A 19,391-nucleotide genomic window follows, 5' to 3' on the forward strand; every position below is an offset into this window, starting at 1 on the left:
TTGGCCATTAGCCAATCAGCGTTTCTCAAACTAGTTCAAAGCACGTGAATGCATCCAACTGGAAATTACAACCTTCCCACTTGGTTATGGACGCAGGATTTGCCTCACTGTCTTACTCTTCCTCCTCCAGTTCAGACTTCCTAGTTCATCAGCCCCTTCTCGTAAACAAGCAGCTACTTTCACAATACTCCTGTAATCCAATTAGCTCTGGCTAGCTTTGGCTTTAGCGCCATCATGGCCTGGCATCAGCTCTGTCCTTATTAAAGTCTGACTCTCTTCCTTCTCAAACAAACACTTTCTTTGTTTGCCTTTATTGATAGTTTAGAGTCTAGACATCTCAGCCTCATACATAGCTAATGTGTTTCCTGTTAAGTATTTGGACTTTAGAGAATCTGTTCCCTTGCTTTTGATTACATTTTCTTTATCTCTGCATCTCTCTCACTCATTTTTCATCCATCCCTATTATGTTACAGTACTCAGTTCATCCCAGACAGTCTGTTATAGGTCCCAAAACAGTGAATGTCAATAAACAGTACCACTGTAATAACAATCTATACATTTAGAACAGGTCATTTTACTAAGTGCTACCAAAACGTTGAATGCTATTACCGTAGTCAGACCACTCAATACTCAATCATAATGGAATACAATTTAAAAAATGACAACTGATCTTTAGAACAGGACTTTAAAAAAAAGAAAAAGTTTTGCATGGTTTTTAGAACAGGCTAATTGTTCTATATTATTCCTACTCACTTTTACATGCTCACTTTGTCTCTTTTGATATCCCAGACTCCTCTCAAGCCCCCCTGAGTGGGACCTCCAGTGAGTCTCCCTTGCCCACCTCCTCCCTGCTCCTGAAGCCCACAGGTCACTGGAGGGGATGGGACGATGAGAGTCAGAGTTTATCCTATCACGATGTCCAGCAGGTGGTGGATTTGGTGACTCCGCCCCCGGTCACTGTGGTTGGCTTCTCGCCCACGACGGGTATCATCCGGAGAGCCATCAACTACGCTGAGACGGACTTAGATGCAGTGCCCCTGAAATGCTATAGGGAAACAGACCTAGATGAGGTGATATTGGCTGAGAGAGAGCAGGAGGAGGTGGACTCTGCCTTTGGGAGTAACCGCAGTGTGCTCGGCACCTCTGCCTCCAGCGCCAGTACTATAGTACGCACTGACGGAGAGGAGGACGAGCTGGAGGAGGACGAGCTGGAGGAAGAGGAGGAGGTGGTGAGCTGGGCCAGTGTGAGGATGCAGGGGGATAAGAAGAGACAGCATGCCACCCAGGAGGACAATCAGGTGTACAGTCTGCTGCTGAAGGGGTGAGATATTCACTGCAGTTCAGACACACCATACCCTGTAGTCAGTATGTAAAGCATTTATAGAGACACAAATATAGTAGATATTTGCCAATCAGATACCTCATGTGTTCCTAATACATTCTACATGGTTTCTTCCTGTAGTTGTCCCCTGGACCACATATCGGATGCCCAATCAGCCCTGAAGTCCCCCGTCTCAGTGTTCAGCCCTCGCAGGACCTCAGTTGACAGCCTGGACTCTTTCAGCCGCCACTTCGAAAGGATCATGGAGTCTCACCGAGCCAAGGGCACCTCCTACAGCAGCCTGGACAGCGTTGACCTCTTGACCTCCAGCGGCCCGCCCATATTCACCTTTGACTTGCCCACCCTCACCCCTGAGATCCAGAGCCAAATTTGTGAGAGTGCGCGTCATATCATGGAGCTGAGTTTTGCCCCCTTGGCCCATCCAGAGCTCCCTAGTGTGTCTGACCCCACCTGCTCTGAGAACACCCTGGCCCCCACAGGAGAGGGGCTCAGCAGCACCTCTGAGCAGGATTATACTTCAGGAGGGAAGTCCCAGTTGGAGAAAGACTGCTTGCGAACTAACTTACACTTGCCTCTCATCAGGTGAGTGACAGACAAACGTGGACAGTGGACATCTAAGGTCTGTTTCATTTTGTATCAGCTTCTCTGCAGTCTCCGTGCAGGAGAAAGTGGTCGCACGTGCACACACACACACACACACACACACACACACACACACAGCTGCACACACAACATTTTAACAATCTCTAAAGAATTGTTTAGCGTTGATATCTCTTGAGTGCATTTGTGTGTTTGTTTGCCATTGTTCGCAGGGGCGTGTGCTGGCAGATGGTGATGGTGGCAACACATTTTGTTATATGAAGACCCTATTATAAGATATAGGGTCATATTATGTAGTTTCATAATGATGAACAGCTTATGCTGCATTGGTAATAAATCTCTTTACTGCTGCTAGACGACCACTGTCACTAAAATCTCATGCCATGTGTTGTCCCTGGAATGGCTGTTCCCAATTACTTTGATTACATTTAGATGTTTAGGGCCTATAATCTAAGCATGTGTGACTGGCATATGTTTGGTCTGGCATTTCCAATATTGACCGATAGTGTCTGCTTTGCATACAGCTGTTTTGATCAGAATATGACTGACCTGACAAAATTAACCGTGTAGACATACACTACGTGACCAAAAGTAGCTGGTCCCCCCTTTGCTGCTGTAACAGCCTTCACTCTTCTGGGAAGGCTTTCCACTATATGTTGGAAAATTGCTGCAGGGACTTGCTTCCATTCAATCATGAGCATTAGTGAGGTCAAGCGGTTGTTGGGAGATTAGGCCTGGCTCGCGGAAGACGTTCCAATTCATTCCAAAGGTGTTCGATGGTGTTGAGGTCAGGGCTCTGTACAGGCCAGTCAAGTTCTTCCACACCGATCTCGACAAACCATTTCTGTGTGGACCTCGCTTTTTGCACAGGGACATTGTCATGCTAAAACAGGAAAGGGCCTTTCCCCAAACTGTTGCCACAAAGTTGTAAGCACAGAATCGTGTAGAATGTCATTGTATGCTGTAGAGTTAAGATTTCCCTTCACTGGAACTAAGGGGTGTAGCCCGACCCATGAAAAACAGTCCTAGACCATTAATCGTACTCCACCAAACTTTACAGTTGGCACTATGCATTGGGGCAGGTATCGTTCTCCTGGCATCCGCCAAACCCAGATTCGTCTGTTGGGCTGCCAGATGGTGAAGCGTGATTCATCACTCCAGAGAAAGTGTTTCCACTGCTCCAGAGTCCAGTGGCGGCGAGCTTTACACCACTCCAGCCGACACTTGCCGATCTTAGGCTTGTGTGCGGCTGCTCGGCCATTGAAACCCATTTCATGACGCTCGCGACGAACAGTTATTAGGCTGACGTTGCTTCCAGAGGCTGTTTGGAACTCGGTAGTGAGTGTTGCAACCGAGGACTGATGATTTTTACAGGCTTCAGCGCTCGTGTGTCCCGTTCTGTGAGCTTGTGTGGCCTACCACTTCGCGGCTGAGACGTTGTTGCTCCTAGACGTTTCCACTTCACAATAACAGCACTTACAGTTGACCGGGGCAGCTTTAGCAGAAATTCGATAAACTGACTTGTTGGAAAGGTAGCAAGCATCCTATTACAGTGCCACATTGAAAGTCACTGAGCTCTTCAGTAAGGCCATTCTACGGCCAATGTTTGTCTATAGAGATTGCATGGCGGTGTGCTCGATTTTATACACCTGTCAGCAACGGGTGTGGCTGAAATCGGCAAATCCACTAATTTGAAGGGGTGTCCACATACTTTTTTTGTGTGTATATGGTGTACTTTATATGCCTGTGGAACTCAACCGCAGAAATTCAGTTGTACCACTAGATGAGGCCAGAGACCCACTGTTTCTTTTGTTGAATGTTTATCCAGAAATTCGTTTTGAGTACAGTACTGTCTGTAACATGGAGGGATTGTGTGTGTTGTGGTTTGAATTCCTGTGATTTGGTCTCAGCGGTATGATACTTTTTTGGTTAAAGTATTCATGTGGACTTTTGATTGGATGTGTGTGCCTGATGTTTTACTTGAAAAGTGAACAAGTGTAATGTAGAGTAACTAAATTGGTAATTTTCATTGCAAGGTGTAGGTTATCAGTCCCTCCAACCCTGCTAAGAATGGAGTTATTATAACTTTGTTTATGAGACAAATTCTATTAATATAGGCCTGAGAAAATCTAGGTACTCGGGCCCTACTAGTGAATGTTCATATACAGTATGCATACGTGTACATTATATAAAACAAATAATGAGTATACCAAACATGAGGAACACCTTCCTAAAATTGAGTTGCACCCCGCCCTCCCTTCCACAGGGATGCTGGCCCATGTTGACTCCAATACTTCCCACAGTTGTGTCAAGTTGGCTGGATACACAGGTGAAACTGTTGAGCGTGAAAAACCCAGCAGCGTTGCAGTTCTTGACACAAGCTGGTGCGCCTGGCACCTACTGCCATATCCATTTCAAAGGCACTTAAATATTTTGACTTGCCCATTCACCCTCTGAATGGCATACACACAATCCATGTCTCAATTGTCTGATGGCTTAACAATCCTTCTTTAACTTGTCTCCTTCTCTTCATCTACACTGATATGAAGTGGATTTAACAATTGGGATCATAACTTTCAACTGGTCAGTCTGTCATGGAAAGAGCAAGTGTTCTTAATGTTTCGTACACTCAGTGTATGTTCTACTGTATGTGTAGACCTTCTCATATCCATTGTATCTTCCCATCCAGATCAAATCAACATTTATAGGCCACAAACACATGGTTAGGAGATGTTATTGCGAGTGTAGCGAAATGCTTATGCTTCTAGATCCGACAGTGCAGCAGTTTCTAACAGGTAATATCTAACAATTCTACAACAAAACCTAATACACACAATCTAGTAAAGGAATGGGATGAGAATATATAAGTATAAAATATATGGATGAGCAGTGACAGAGCAGCTAAGATGCAATAGATAGTAAAGTATATAGTATATACATATGAGATGAGTAATGTGAGATATGTAAACATTCTTAAAGTGACATTATTAAAGTGACTAGTGTTCCATTTATTAAAGTGGCCAATGATATCAAGTCTGTAGGTAGGCAGCCGCCTCTCTGTGCTAGTGATGGCTGTTTAAACTGTTAGGGCTAGGGGGCAGTATTTACACGGCCGGATAAAAAACGTACCTGATTTAATCTGGTTACTACTCCTGCCCAGTAACTAGAATATGCATATAATTATTGGCTTTGGATAGAAAACACCCTAAAGTTTCTAAAACTGTTTGAATGGTGTCTGTGAGTATAACAGAACTCATATGGCAGGCAAAAACCTGAGAGATTCCATACAGGAAGTGACCTGTCTGACAAGTTCTTGTTCATCTTGGCTCTTTTTATTGAAGACTGAGGATCTTTGCTGTAACGTGACACTTCCTACGGCTCCCATAGGCTCTCAGAACCCGGGAAAAAGCTGAATGATATCGAGGCAGCCCCAGGCTGAAACACATTAGCGCGTTTGGAAAGTGGCCGATCAGAGGGCCATTAGACTAAGGCTCGTCGTGCACGAGGGGATTGCATGCTTTTACTTTCTCTCTCGTTGAATGTAAACAGGCTTTGCCGGTCGGAATATTATCGCTTTTTTACGAGAAAAATGGCATAAAAATTGATTTTAAACAGCGGTTGACATGCTTCGAAGTACGGTAATGGAGTATTTAGAAATGTTTTGTCACGAAATGCGCCGTGCTCGTAACCCTTATTTACCCTTTCGGATAGTGTCTTGAACGCACAAACAAAACGCCGCTGTTTGGATATAACAATGGATTATTTGGGACCAAACCAACATTTGTTATTGAAGTAGAAGTCCTGGGAGTGCATTCTGACGAAGAACACCGAAGGTAATCAAACTTTTCTAATAGTTTGGTGAAGGCTAAACTTGCTGGGTGTCTAAATAGCTAGCCCTGTGATGCCGGGCTATCTACTTAGAATATTGCAAAATGTGCTTTCACCAAAAAGCTATTTTAAAATCGGACATATCGAGTGCATAGAGGAGTTCTGTATCTATAATTCTTAAAATAATTGTTATGCTTTTTGTGAACGTTTATCGTGAGTAATTTAGTAAATTGTTAGTAAATTCACCGGAAGTTTGCGGGGGGTATGCTAGTTCTGAACGTCACATGCTAATGTAAAAAGCTAGTTTTTGATATAAATATGAACTTGATTGAACAAAACATGCATGTATTGTATAACATAATGTCCTAGGTGTGTCATCTGATGAAGATCATCAAAGGTTAGTGCTGCATTTAGCTGTCTTCTGGGTTTTTGTGACATTATATGCTAGCTTGAAAAATGGGTGTCTGATTATTTCTGGCTGGGTACTCTGCTGACATAATCTAATGTTTTGCTTTCGTTGTAAAGCCTTTTTGAAATCGGACAGTGTGGTTAGATTAACGAGAGTCTTGTCTTTAAAATGCTGTAAAATAGTCATATGTTTGAGAAATTGAAGTAATAGCATTTCTAAGGTATTTGAATAACGCGCCACAGGATTCCACTGGCTGTTACGTAGGTGGGACGATTTGGTGCCACCTACCCTAGAGAGGTTAACAATCTGATGGCCTTGAGACAGAAGCTGTTTTTAAATCTCTCTGTCCCAGCTTTGATGCACCTATGCTGACCTTGCCTTCTGGATGGAAGCGGGGTGAACAGGTAGTGGCTTGGGTGGTTATTGTCCTTGATGATCTTTTTTGCCTCCCTGTGACATCGGGTGGTGTAGGTGTCCTGGAGGGCAGGTAGTTTGCCCCCGGTGATGCGTTGTGCAGACCGCACCATCCTCTGGAGAGCCCTGCGGTTGTTAGCGGTGCAGTTGCTATACCAGGCGGTGATACAGCCCGACAGGATGCTCTCAATTGTGCACCTGTAAAAGTTTAGATTTTTTTTCAGCCTCCTGAGGTTGAAGAGGCACTGTTGCGCCTTCTTCACCACACTGTCTGGGTGGACCATTTCAGTTTGTCGGTGATGTGTACACCGAGGAACTTTCCACCTTCTCCACTGTGTCCCGTTGATGTGGATAGGGGGGTGCTCCCTTTGCTGTTTCCTGAAGTCCACGATCATCTCTTTTGTTTTGCTGACATTGAGAGGTTATTTTCCTGACACCACACTCCGAAGGCCCTCACCTCCTCCCTGTAGGCTGTCTCGTTGTTGTTGTTAATCAAGCCTACCATCTGTAGTGTCGTCTGCAAACTTGATGATTGATTTGGAGGCGTGCATGGCCACGCAATCGTGGGTGAACAGAAATACAGGAGAGTGTTGAGGATCAGCGGAGTGGAGATGTTGTTTCCTACCTTCACCACCTGGGGGCGGCGCGTCGGGAAGTCCAGGACCCAGTTGCACAGGGCGGGGTCGAGACCTAGGGTCTCAAGCTTAATGATGAGTTTGGAGGGTACTATGGTGTTGAATGCTAAGCTGTAGCCAATGAACAGCATTCTTACATAGGTATTCCTCTTGTCCAGATGGGATAGGGCAGTATGCAGTGTGATGGCGATTGTATCGTCTGTGGACCTGTTAGGGCGGTAAGCAAATTGGAGTGGGTCTAGGTTAACAGGTAAGGTGGAGGTGATATGATCTTTGACTAGTCTCTCTAAGCACTTAATAATGACAGAAGTGAGTGATACGGGGCAATAGTCATTTACTTCAAATTGTATTAGTCACATGTGCCGAATACAACAGGTGTAGAGCTTACAGTGAAATGCTTACTTAAGAGCCCCTAACCAACAATGCAGTATACAAAATATGAGTAAGAATAAGAAATAAAAGTAACAAGTAATTAAAGAGCAGCCTTAAAATAACAATAGCGAGACTATACAGGGGGGTACCGGTACTGAGTCAATGGGTGGGGGCACCGGTTAGTTGAGGTAATATGTACATGTAGGTAGAGTTATTAAAGTGATTATGCATAGATGATAACAACAGAGTAGCAGCGGTGTAAAATAGGGGGGGCAATGCAAATAGTCTTGGTAGCCATTTGATTTGGGGTAGAAGATGTTTAGAAGCCTCTTAGACCTAGACTTGGCACTCCGGTACCGCTTGCCGTGCGGTAGCAGAGAGAACAGTCTATGACTAGGGTGGCTGGAGTGTTTGACAATGTTTAGGGCCTTCCTCTGACACCGCCTGGTGTAGAGGTCCTGGATGGCATGAAGCTTGGCCTCAGTGATGTACTGGGCTTTGAGGGCACTATGGTGTTGAACGCTGAGCTGTAGTCAATGAATAGCATTCTCACATATGTGTTCCTTTTGTCCAGGTGGGAAAGGGCAGTGTGGAGTGCAATAGAGATTGCATCATCTGTGGATCTGTTAGGGCGGTATGTAAACTGGAGTGGTTCTAGGGTTTCTGGGATAATGGTGTTGACGTGAGCCATGACCAGCCTTTCAAAGCACTTTGTGACTACAGACGTGAGTGCTACGTTTCGGTAGTAATTTAGGCAGGTTACCTTAGTGTTCTTGGGCACAGGGACTATGGTGGTTTGCTTAAAACATGTTGGTAGGGAGAGGTTGAAAATGTCAGTGAAGACACTTGCCAGTTGGTCAGTGCATGCTCGCAGTACATGTCCTGGTAATCCGTCTGGCCCTGCGAACTTGTGAATGTTGACATGTTTCAAGGTCTTGCTCACATCAGCTGAAGGGTGTGCTTGAAAGGATGCACATAACTCTGCAGTGTTGGGTTGTATTGGAGAGAGTCTCAGTCTTAAATAATTTCACAGTCTGTGCCTGTATTTAGTTTTCATGCTAGTGAGGGCCGAGAATCCACTCTCACGTAGGTTCGTGGTTGCAAAGGTTATCAGTATCTTAACAGTGCTATTTGCCAAGGCAAGAAACTCTGAGCGCAGCCCTATCCATAAATCTGGCAGTGGCTTCTGATTAAATCCAATTTTTACAGAGCTGCTTGTTGCAATTTCGATGAGGCTCTCTTGTTCAGATATCGGTAAGTAGACTGGAGGCAGGGCATGAAAGGGATAACGAATCCAGTTGTTTGTGTCATCCGTTTCGGGTAAGTACCTGTGTAATTGCGCACCCAATTCACTCGGGTGCTTCGCTGTATCACATTTGACATTGTCATTTTCACACAAACAATTCAACAATAATGGAAAGATCTGTGTGTTGTCCTTGTTAATGCAGACAGGGAAAAGCTCCAACTTCTTAATCGTAGCCTCAATTTTGTCCCACGCATTGAATATAGTTGCGGAGAGTCCCTGTAACCCTAGATTCAGATCATTCAGGCGAGAAAAAACATCACCCAGATAGGCCAGTCATGTGAGAAACTTGTCATCATGCAAGCAGTCAGACACGTGAAAATTATGGTCAGTAAAGAAAACTTTAAGTTCGTTAATCAATTTTAAAAAACGTGTCAATACTTTGCCCCTTGATAACCAGCACACTTCTGTATGTTGTAAAAGCATTACATGGTCGCTGCCCATATCATTGCCTAGTGCAGAAAATACACGAGAGTTCAGGGGCCTTGCTTTAACAAAGTTAACCATTTTCACTGTAGTGTCCAAAACGTCTTTCAAGCTGCAGGCATTAATTTGGCAGCAAGAGCCTCTCGGTGGATGCTGCAGTGTACCCAAGTGGCGTCGGGAGCAACTGCTTGCACGTGTGTTACCACTCCATTATGTCTCCCTGTCGTGGCTTTTGCGCCATCAGTACAGATACCAACACATCTTGACCACCAAAGTCCATTTGATGTCACAAAGCTGTCCAGTACTTTAAAAATATCCTCTCATATTGTCCTGGTTTCCAGTGGTTTGCAGAAGAGGATGTCTTCCTTAATTGACCACCCATAAACGTAACGGACATATACCAGGAGCTGTGCCAGGCCCGCCACGGCTGTTGACTCATCCAGCTGTAATGCATAAAATTCACTGTCTTGTATGTGAAGCAGTAATTATTTCAAAACATCTGCCATGTCACTGATGCGTCGTGAAACAGTGTTGTTTGATGAAGTCATTGTATAGTTGTTTTGGCCTTTTCCTCGAGCATTGCCCTAGCCATATCTGCGGCAGCAGGAAGAATTAAGTCCTCCACAATAGTATGGGGATTGCCTGTCCTAGCCACTTCGTAGCTGACCATATAATACACTCCTAGCACCTTCTTATTCATGGTATCTGTTGCTTTTATACATGTCTTACTACTCGAAAGTTGTCTTAGATCTCGCTCAAAAAACTCCCGTGGCTTATTTTTCTAATTGGCATGTTTTGTTTCGAAATGTCTGCGCAAGAGTGACGGTTTCATCGAGTTGTAAGATAGTACTTTTGCATGTATAACAAACTATGACTGAGGAAAGGCACTACTCCCAATGTAAGTGAACCCCAAATCAATGTAGTTCTCATCATATTTGCGCCTCTTCGATGGTCCAAAGTCCGTCTGTTGTTTGGTGCTTTCCCGAGTAAGGGGGCAGTAGCTCGTCGGCTGCATCAGATTCTGTCAGTGTCCATGCTAGCTAGGCTAACAACAAATGTAGAATTACTGATGCTAGCATTGGATGTGCTCGTGGAAGCAGAACAACTTGTGTCGGCGGCAGGTGTAGTACTGCTGGTAGTAGCACTACTACTGGTAGAGCTGGTATGTGTCTCTTTGGACACGGGCCTTGCTTTTTTTTTAACCATTTATCAATTTTCGAGCAAATGAAATGAACAGCAGCTACGTTTGGCTACATACAGACCGTTAGTGGAATTCCCGCGAGAGAGTAACGGTTAATGTGATTGGATGTTTAATTATTTGACTAGGCTACCTGTATTTGACATTGTCCTGTTATTTCGCTGAACACTAGATGGTTTAATTGTATTTTTGGCAGTGAAACAAGGCTACTCAGGCAAGGAAAAAAAACTCACCCAAATGAATAGCCCCATTGGAAAATATAGATGGACTGTTTGAAAATGTGAAGATAAAAAAAAAACCCCGAATAATTATAATAATATATGTTTTTAATTGCGCGTACCCCTGACGGCATTGCGCGTATCCCCGACGGCATTGCGTGTACCCCCAGTTTGGGAATACCTGCTGTAGGCTACTTTGATTAGCTTTCATTCCTACTTGTTTGGCTTTACTGAAACATTTGTTCCTTGATTGTTGCTTTAAATCTGATACATGTGTATTTTCTGAGATATATAGGAGCTGACTGAGATGTGAAATCAGAAAGTAGGTTAGAAACATAAAAAGGGGGGTCAGTGGGAGAGAGGGAATGTAAGGGGAGACAAAGAGAGGAAGAGAAGAGTGAGGGGATAGGTGGGGGTTTGCAGCCATGGAGAGAGGAAATGCATACCTTCTCCAGCAGCGGAAAATAGCCCAGCTGATGAGCGATTCGCAGAGAGAGGCACACACAGACCAATACAGACCGAGAGAGAGGGCAGTGAGAGAGTGAAAGACTGAGACTGACCAAGTGTAACTTTGAGTTCAACAAAGATCCTGCCAAGTTATTACCACATACTGTGTCCACCAGCTTGGATACTTCAAAGTTTGGAACGAGAGAGCTACAGGGAGCTGGATAGGGAAGAGGGAAGGAGAGTGAGAGTGTGTGAGAGAGAGAGTGGCAGACAGGACGGCAGGGGAGGGCAGCAACAGGCTAAAGGCAACAGATTAGGGCGCCAAATAAGGCAGAGAGAGAATCCAGACACAAAGGAGGGGAAATGGAAGAGAAGATGTGGTGAAATGCACATTGAAGATCCTGCTAGGCTCAGGCTGAGAGCAGGGCGGTGTCCACGTGTGGCTAGACAGTGGGCAGAGGATCGCTGTGGTCAGTAGATCCGACTGTTGACTGCCAGGGTTACCTCACCGCCGAATGCCGTGGTTGGGTACGAAAGGGGCGTGGCTCTGGGGACAATATGGCACAGTATTTTCTCTGCTGGGGGGGCGGGGCTTTGGAAGACATGTGCCTGGATGCCCCCTACCCGGCCATCTACCGGTGAGTTCCTCACTTCACTGTACTTTACCTCCAGTGGTCTGTTTGTTTGTCTGTCTGTCTGAGTTGTGTGGACCCAGACAGTGTTAAAGGGATAGTTCACCCAAATTACAAAATTAGATATTTGTTTCCTTACTCTGTAAGCAGTCTATGGCCAAGGTATGACAGCAATCCATGCTTTGGTTTAGTTTCCCTGGCACTTATTCCAAATACTAACGTTTTAGTATTTGTGGCACGTATCCCGTTCAAGTCATGGGAGCAATATGAGCCTTTTTTGCACATAATAAATTATAAATAAATAATAAAAATAAATCAATTATAAATAATCAGAAAGTATCTAAAATTGGTTGTGAAGCTCACTAAAGTCACTTAACAATGATTTGAACATGATGTGCGAAAAATGCTAACATCGGTTCCATGACCGTTAGCATTTGGAAACTTTGCTTGCCACTGCTAGGGAAACTAAACCAAAGCATGGATTGCTGTCATACCGTCTACGTAGACTGCTTACAGGGTAAGGAAACCAATGTGCCATTTTGTAATTTGAGTGAACTATCCCTTTAAGGCAGTGTTTCCCAAACTCAGTCCTGGGTGCCCTAAATGGTGCATATTTCGTTTTTTGCCCTAGCGCTACACAGCTGATTAAATTAATCAACTCATCATCAAGCTTTGATTATTTGAATCTGCTGTTTATTGCTAGGGCAAAAACCAAAACGTGCACCCCTGTGAGGCTTTGATTATTTGAATCTGCTGTTTATTGCTAGGGCAAAAACCAAAACGTGCACCCCTGTGAGGCCTCAGGACCGAGTTCGGGAAACTCTGCTTTAAGTTCTCAAAGAAAGTGGAGGCTTACTTTATCAGGTGCTTGTTTGTAATGAATGGTCCAATGTTATGAATAATTAAGTGTGAAATGATTATGAACAAGATGGCGCCGACAGAGATGGTCGCCTCGCTTCGAGTCCTTAGGAAACTATGCAATTCCCCCCCCCCCCCCCGAAGCGGATCCTCTGTTTGGACCACCACCCAGGACAATGGATCTAATCCCAGAAGCCGACCCAAGACAACTGCGGGGCAGAAGGAGTGGCCTTCTGGTCAGGCTCCGTAGATGTGCACATCGCCCACCGCTCCCGAGTATACTACTCGCCGATGTCCAGTCTCTTGACAACAAGGTAGACGAAATTCAAGCAAGGGTTGCCTTCGAGAGACATCAGAGATTGTAACATTCTCTGTTTCATGGAAACATGGCTCTCGGGATATGTTGTCGGAATCAGTTCAGCCACCGGGCTTCTCCATGCATCGCGCCAACAGAGATAAACACCTCTCTGGGAAGAGGAAGGGCGGGGTGTCATGCCCTGACCCAAGAGAGACGGTTTATTTCTCTATTTTGTTCAGTCAGGGTGTGGGGTGGGCATTCTATGTTTTGTATTTCTTTGTTTTGGGCCGAGTATGGTTCCTAATCAGAGGCAGCTGTCTATCGTTGTCTCTGATTAGGAATCATACTTAGGCAGCCTTTTCCCACCTGTGTTTGTGGGTAGTTGTTTTCTGTTTAGTTTTCTGTACCTGACAGAACTGTGCGGTTTCGTTTCCCTTTGTTAATTTGTTAGAGTGTTTGTTTGATCTAAATAAATATCATGAACACGTACCACGCTGCATCTTGGTCACCTCTCTACGACGATCGTTACACAGGGGTGTATGCTTTATGATTAACAACTCATGGTGTAATCATAACAACATACAGGAACTCAAGTCCTTCTGCTCACCCGACCTAGAATTCCTCACAATCAAATGCACGCAATATTACCTTCCAAGAGAATTCTTGTCAGTTATCGTCACAGCTGTGTACATTCCCCCTCAAGCAGACACCAACATGGCCCAAAAGGAACTTCACTGGACTCTATGTAAACTGGAAACCATATATCCTGTGGCTGCATTTATTGGAGCTGGGGATTTTAACAAAGCAAATTTGAGAACAAGGCTATCTAAATTCTATCAGCATATTGATTGCACTATGCGCCGGGGTAATACATTCGACCACTGCTACTCTAACTTCCACGATGCATACAAAGTCCTCCCCCTCCCTCCCTTCGGCAAATCCGACCACGACGCCATCTTGCTCCTACCGTCTTATAGGCAGAAAATCGAACAGGATGTACCAATGACTAGAAACATTCAACGCTGGTCTGACCAATCGGGATCCACGCTTCAAGATTGTTTTGATCACGTGGACTGGAATATGTTCCGGTCAGCCTCAGAGAATAACATCGACATATACGCTGACTCTATGAGTGAATTTATAAGGAAGGGCATTGGAGATGTTGTACCCAATGTGACTATTAAAACCTACCCTAACCAGAAACTGTGGATGGATGGCGGCATTCGTGCAAAACTGAAACCACCTCATTTAACCATGAAAAGAGGTCTGTGAATGTGGCTGAATATAAACAGTGTAGTTATTCCCTCTGAAAGGCAATCAAACAAGCAAAATGCCGGTACAGGGACAAAGTGGAGTCGCAATTCAACGGCTCAGACATGAGACGTATGTGGCAGGGTCTACAGGAAATCACTGACTACAAAAAGAAAACCAGCTACGTCACGGACACAGTCGTCACGCTTCCAGACAAGCTAAACACCTTCTTTGCCCGCTTTGAGGATAATTCAGTGCCACCGTCGCGGCCCGCTAACAAGAACTGCGCCCTCTCCTTCTCCGTGGCCAAAGTGAGTAAAACATTTAAACGTGTTAACCCTCGCAAGGCTGCTGGCCCAGACGGCATCCCTAGCCACGTCCTCAGAGCATGCGCAGACCAGCTGGCTGGTGTGTTTACGGGCATATTCAATCACTCCCTATCCCAGTCTGCTGTCGCCACATGCTTCAAGATGGCCACCATTGTTCCTGTACCCAAGAAGGCAAATATAACTGAACTAAATGACTACCGCCCTGTAGCACTCACTTCTGTCATCATGAAGTGCTTTGAGAGACTAGTCAAGGATCATATCACCTCCACCTTACCGGCCACCCTAGACCCACTTCAGTTTGCATACCGCCCTAACAGGTCCACAGACGATGCAATCGCCATCACACTGCATACTGCCCTATCCCATCTGGACAAAAATAATACCTATGTAAGAATGCTGTTCATTGACTACAGCTCAGCATTCAACACCATAGTACCCTCCAAGCTCATCATCAAGCTGGAGGCCCTGAGCCTCAACCCCGCCCTGTGCAATTGGGTCCTGGACTTCCTGACGGGCTTCCCCCAGGTGGTGAAGGTAGGAAACAACATCTCCACCTCGCTGACCCTCAACACTGGGGCCCCACAAGGGTGCGTTCTCAGCCCCCTCCTGTGCTCCCTGTTAATCCACAACTGCGTGGCCATGCACGCCAACAACTCAATCATCAAGTTTGCAGGTGACACGACAGTATTGGGCTTGATTACCAACAACTGACGAGACAGCCTACAGGGAGGAGGTGAGGGCACTCGGAGTGTGGTGTCAGGAAAACAAACTCTCACTGAACTTCAACAAAACAAAGGAGATGATCGTGGACTTCAGGAAACAGCAGAGGGAGCACCCCCCTATTCACTTCAAAGGGACAGCAGTGGAGAAAGTGGAACGTTTTTTTAAGTTCCTCGGCGTACACATCAATGACAAACTGAAATGGTCCATCCACACAGACAGTGTGGTGAAGAAGGTGCAACAGTGCCTCTTCAACCTCAGGAGGCTGAAGAAAATTGTCTTGTCACCCAAAACCCTGACTAACTTTTACAGATCCACAATTGAGAGCATCCTGTCGGGCTGTATCACAGCCTGGTACGGCAACTGCTCCACCCTCAACCGCAAGGCTCTCCAGAGGGTGGTGCGGTCTGCACAACACATCACCGGGGGCAAAGTACCTGCACTCCATGACACCTGTAGCACCCGGCGTCACAGGAATGCAAAGAAGATTATCAAAGACAACAACCACCTGAACCACTGCCTGTTCACAAGCTATCATCCAGAAGGCGAGGTCAGTACAGGTGCATCAAAGCTGGAACCGAGAGATTTGAAAAACAGCTTCTATCTCAAGGCCATTGGACTCATAACAGCAATGAAATAACATTTAAAAAAATGTATATACTGTATTTTATTCCATCAATGCACCTTGCCTATGCCGCTCGGCCATCGCTCATCCATATATTTATATGTACATATTCTCATTCACCCCTTTTAGATTTGTGTGTATTAGGTAGTTGTTGGGTAATTGTTACATTACTTGTTAGATATTACTGCACTGTCGGAACTAGAAGCACAAGCATTTCGCTACACTCGCGTTAACATCTGCTAACCACGTGTACGTGACTAATACAAATTGATTTGATATGTGTTACTGTGACTCCTAGCTGGCTGGACAATGTTATACAGTGTCTGGTAATTCAATTGATTTACAGGGTGAGAGAGTGACCGTGTGTTTTCAGAGAAACTATGTGGCAACTCGTGGTGTTGTTAGTAGAGTGTGATAAATACCTGTTGGCTCTGGTCCCTATGATAGAGGCTCACCTACAGTGTTCTCAGATCAGCCAGCAGGCTTGGCTTCACCTAGGAGGGTGGAGTTCTTCAGTTACTATAATAACCTACAACCAAAGAAGTTCTAGACTGTTACATTCTCCCTGGGCCAGGTGTTGGTCTTCGTCCAATCATTTCAGCTAACTTGCAATTTCCTGACCTGAGACTCGTCAACTGAATCAGCAACATAGATTTCCTGTTCATTGCCTCTGTAAATAAACTGTAGGGCCTATATTTCCGCTCTGTGTAGAATGCAGTACTGAATTATTGATTAGGGTTTATATTTTTGGTTAGAAATGTGTTTAGTGAAACCCCTTGAAGTTAATAATTTGGGTTCTGGCTCTCTGAACCATCTGTACATCCAGGATACGTCAAGGGCTCAATCAATCATTCATAGTACAGATTAGAACTGGTGTAAAATCTTTCTGAGATCTTAACAGGGAAAGGAATTTGAAACCTTCAAGTAGGCTTAATAACTTCCCAACAACTCTGTGCCTGTTTCTTTGTAGCTGTGGTATCTTAAGGTGAATACATATATATATATATACTATATATGCTGTGTCGTCATTAGTGACTGTGGAATGTTGTGCCCTGAGAAAAAGGTAAAGTCATCAAGGGAGAGATATGAGTTTTCACTCTGGAGCCTGGATGTTATTTAGTGACCCCACACGCTCATCAGTCCTGTTGCCGCTCTGTTCTAGCCTCAGTCAAAGATCAAATGCATCAGAGAACAGATAAGGACCATTGTTCAGCGTACTTTGGTTATCTTCTAGATGTAATAGCTTAAAAAAATACATTAAAAAAGTGCTTCAACTGGGGCTTTGTATGTCCATCTTAGTTGGAGGGTGTGTTCTCAGAGGTGATATGCTGTCTATTGTCAGCACTGTCAGCTCTTGTCAACAAAGGCAAGAAGGAGCACGTTCTCAGCATCTGTGGATTGTGTGTTGACTGTTCTCGTGATGCAGCACAACCAGTTTATGAAACTGCAGTCTAGGGGACATAAGATGTTGGCTTGCCATAGAGCTAATTTTTATACTTTACAATCAACTTTACAACCAACGTTTTAAGAACAAATAAACTTCTACTTATCTCCCCACTCGCCTCTTTGGTGTGGATCATCCTGTTAGAGGGGGTGACTCAAAGGGCTGGTGGAATGAACCAAACACAGCACATGGATGGGGGTGTTCTATATCCTGAGATCGGTTGCTACCTTACTGAAGAGGTTTGAGAGGAGTCCTGTGTTTGAGGAGAAACTCTCTTGATTTAAAGCAAGGTGGACCACTAACCAAGTGACCATTCTGTTAGTTCGGGTGGGCAGATTACTTCAATTTATTTCGATGGGGAATCACCCACTGTAAATGCATGGGCATGTCTGCAATGCATGTATGTAACTGTAACTCTACTATGTTGTTGTAGGAAGGACTTGCTGACAGTTCCATCCATGCTCTTAAAGTGTCTCTCTGATTTATTTTCTCAAATGTCTGCAGAGACAGAAGTCTGACTTTAGTGAATTTGATTTGTGGGTGTAGTTTGTAAATGGAAATGTTTAACTTTTTGAAACATCTCTCTTTTATAGAGAATTTCTTCTATTATGGAGATGTATCTTGTCCTTACATGACCCATATCATTGCACACAGATATTCCAGCAGCAAAGAGCTAATAGTAAAGCACTGTGCATTAACTTTATTCCAGAAATTCTCTGGCACATTTCCATTTCAGAAGTACAATAAATAAATAATCATTTTAGAGACAACCCAGAAAGCACCAACATTTTCTCATCACTTTTGTCACTTTATTAATAAAGGTCTACTGTTGGGAATAATAATTTTCAATGCATACTTTGTTATGAGCTGTAGTAGCACATTCATGCACAAAAATCTTTTTTGAGGTTGTTCATCTTGTTGAGAAATGGAGAGAGTCCTATGGGGGGGGGGGGGGGGTCATGTTTAGATCCTCAATAGACATGTTGATACTCTGCTGCTATTAATGAGAGCCTGAAGGTGGAAGGGCTGGAAATAATTACATTCAGGCTGCTTGTTATGAGTGTAAGAAATGCTTGCCGAGCAATGGAGCAAATCCACGGGCGCTTCCCTTTAGAGACACTAGCTTTAAAACAGAGTTCATCTCTGTGTACTGCATGTTAAAATATATGTACGTTGAAAGGCTTGTATGGTTAAAATACAGCTACACACCTGAAACAGTGGTTTTGTTACAACTGGCTAGCCTGCCAAGATTGGAAGGGCTGTGTGCCCACTTACTTGCCATGACAATAACCTTAGCACCTATATATCATTAGGCTGTATGTATTTTTAGATATACTGTAGACCTAGTGTAAATGTGTATTATTGTAGTGTCACCATCTTTATTGCAAAAACAAATACAAACATAACTTAAGACTACATAGTAATTAGACAGAAGCAATAAAGTGTCCGTTGATCAGCACAGCAATCGATTAAAAACAGAACCTCGATTGCAAAACACATGGTTCTTAGCACATGTCAATATTACACAGGTAAGCTAACGTTACAGAAATCCGGAATGCAAGACAGGCTCAATAGACCTCTAATGTAAGTGACTGTGTCCAACACACCACCACCAGTTATGTTGGGCACCTACTGACCCCAAAAATATGTTACGAAATATTTTGACAGATATTATTAAAATTAAGAAATACAGACAGGCACCACATTACTAAGACAACAGCTCACTCAATCAAGCCTGATGGTCTTGTAAGTATAAAAGCAGTGGATAATGTCTTCGTGTAGTGTGTGAAGAATCCAATACTTTACCTTGTATGCAGTACAAACCAAGTTATTGTGGGAGCATCTCCTCGAAGAGTATGAATTAGGCAGTTTTGAGAAGGTTTGAATCCTAAGCAATCTGCCGACACGTTGTTTAACGTACAATAGACCAACATAGCGACTGTAGTACAGTGCCTTCAGAAAGTATTCATACCCCTTAACTTATTCCACGTTTTGTTGTTACAGCCTGAATTCAAAATGGATTAAATATCTTTTTTTCTCAA

General features: G+C 44.2%; 1 protein-coding gene across 2 annotated transcripts in view; it reads left to right on the forward strand.

The window, feature by feature from the left end:
• The window catches only part of LOC115153121 (PH and SEC7 domain-containing protein 1), a 60,154-nt gene that overhangs the window by 20,785 nt on the left and 19,978 nt on the right, over positions 1 to 19,391 (forward strand). The window contains exons 4-5 of one of the 2 annotated variants that reach the window (XM_029698188.1): positions 790 to 1,321; positions 1,463 to 1,924. In XM_029698188.1, coding sequence (XP_029554048.1) covers positions 790 to 1,321; positions 1,463 to 1,924 — 994 coding nt within the window. Of the gene's footprint in view, positions 1 to 789; positions 1,322 to 1,462; positions 1,925 to 11,276; positions 11,831 to 19,391 lie in introns of those variants that run through there. The other variant, XM_029698189.1, reaches the window with a different exon arrangement.

Source organism: Salmo trutta, chromosome 18, assembly GCF_901001165.1.
Source record: "Salmo trutta chromosome 18, fSalTru1.1, whole genome shotgun sequence".
NCBI classification, from domain to species: Eukaryota; Metazoa; Chordata; class Actinopteri; order Salmoniformes; family Salmonidae; genus Salmo; species Salmo trutta.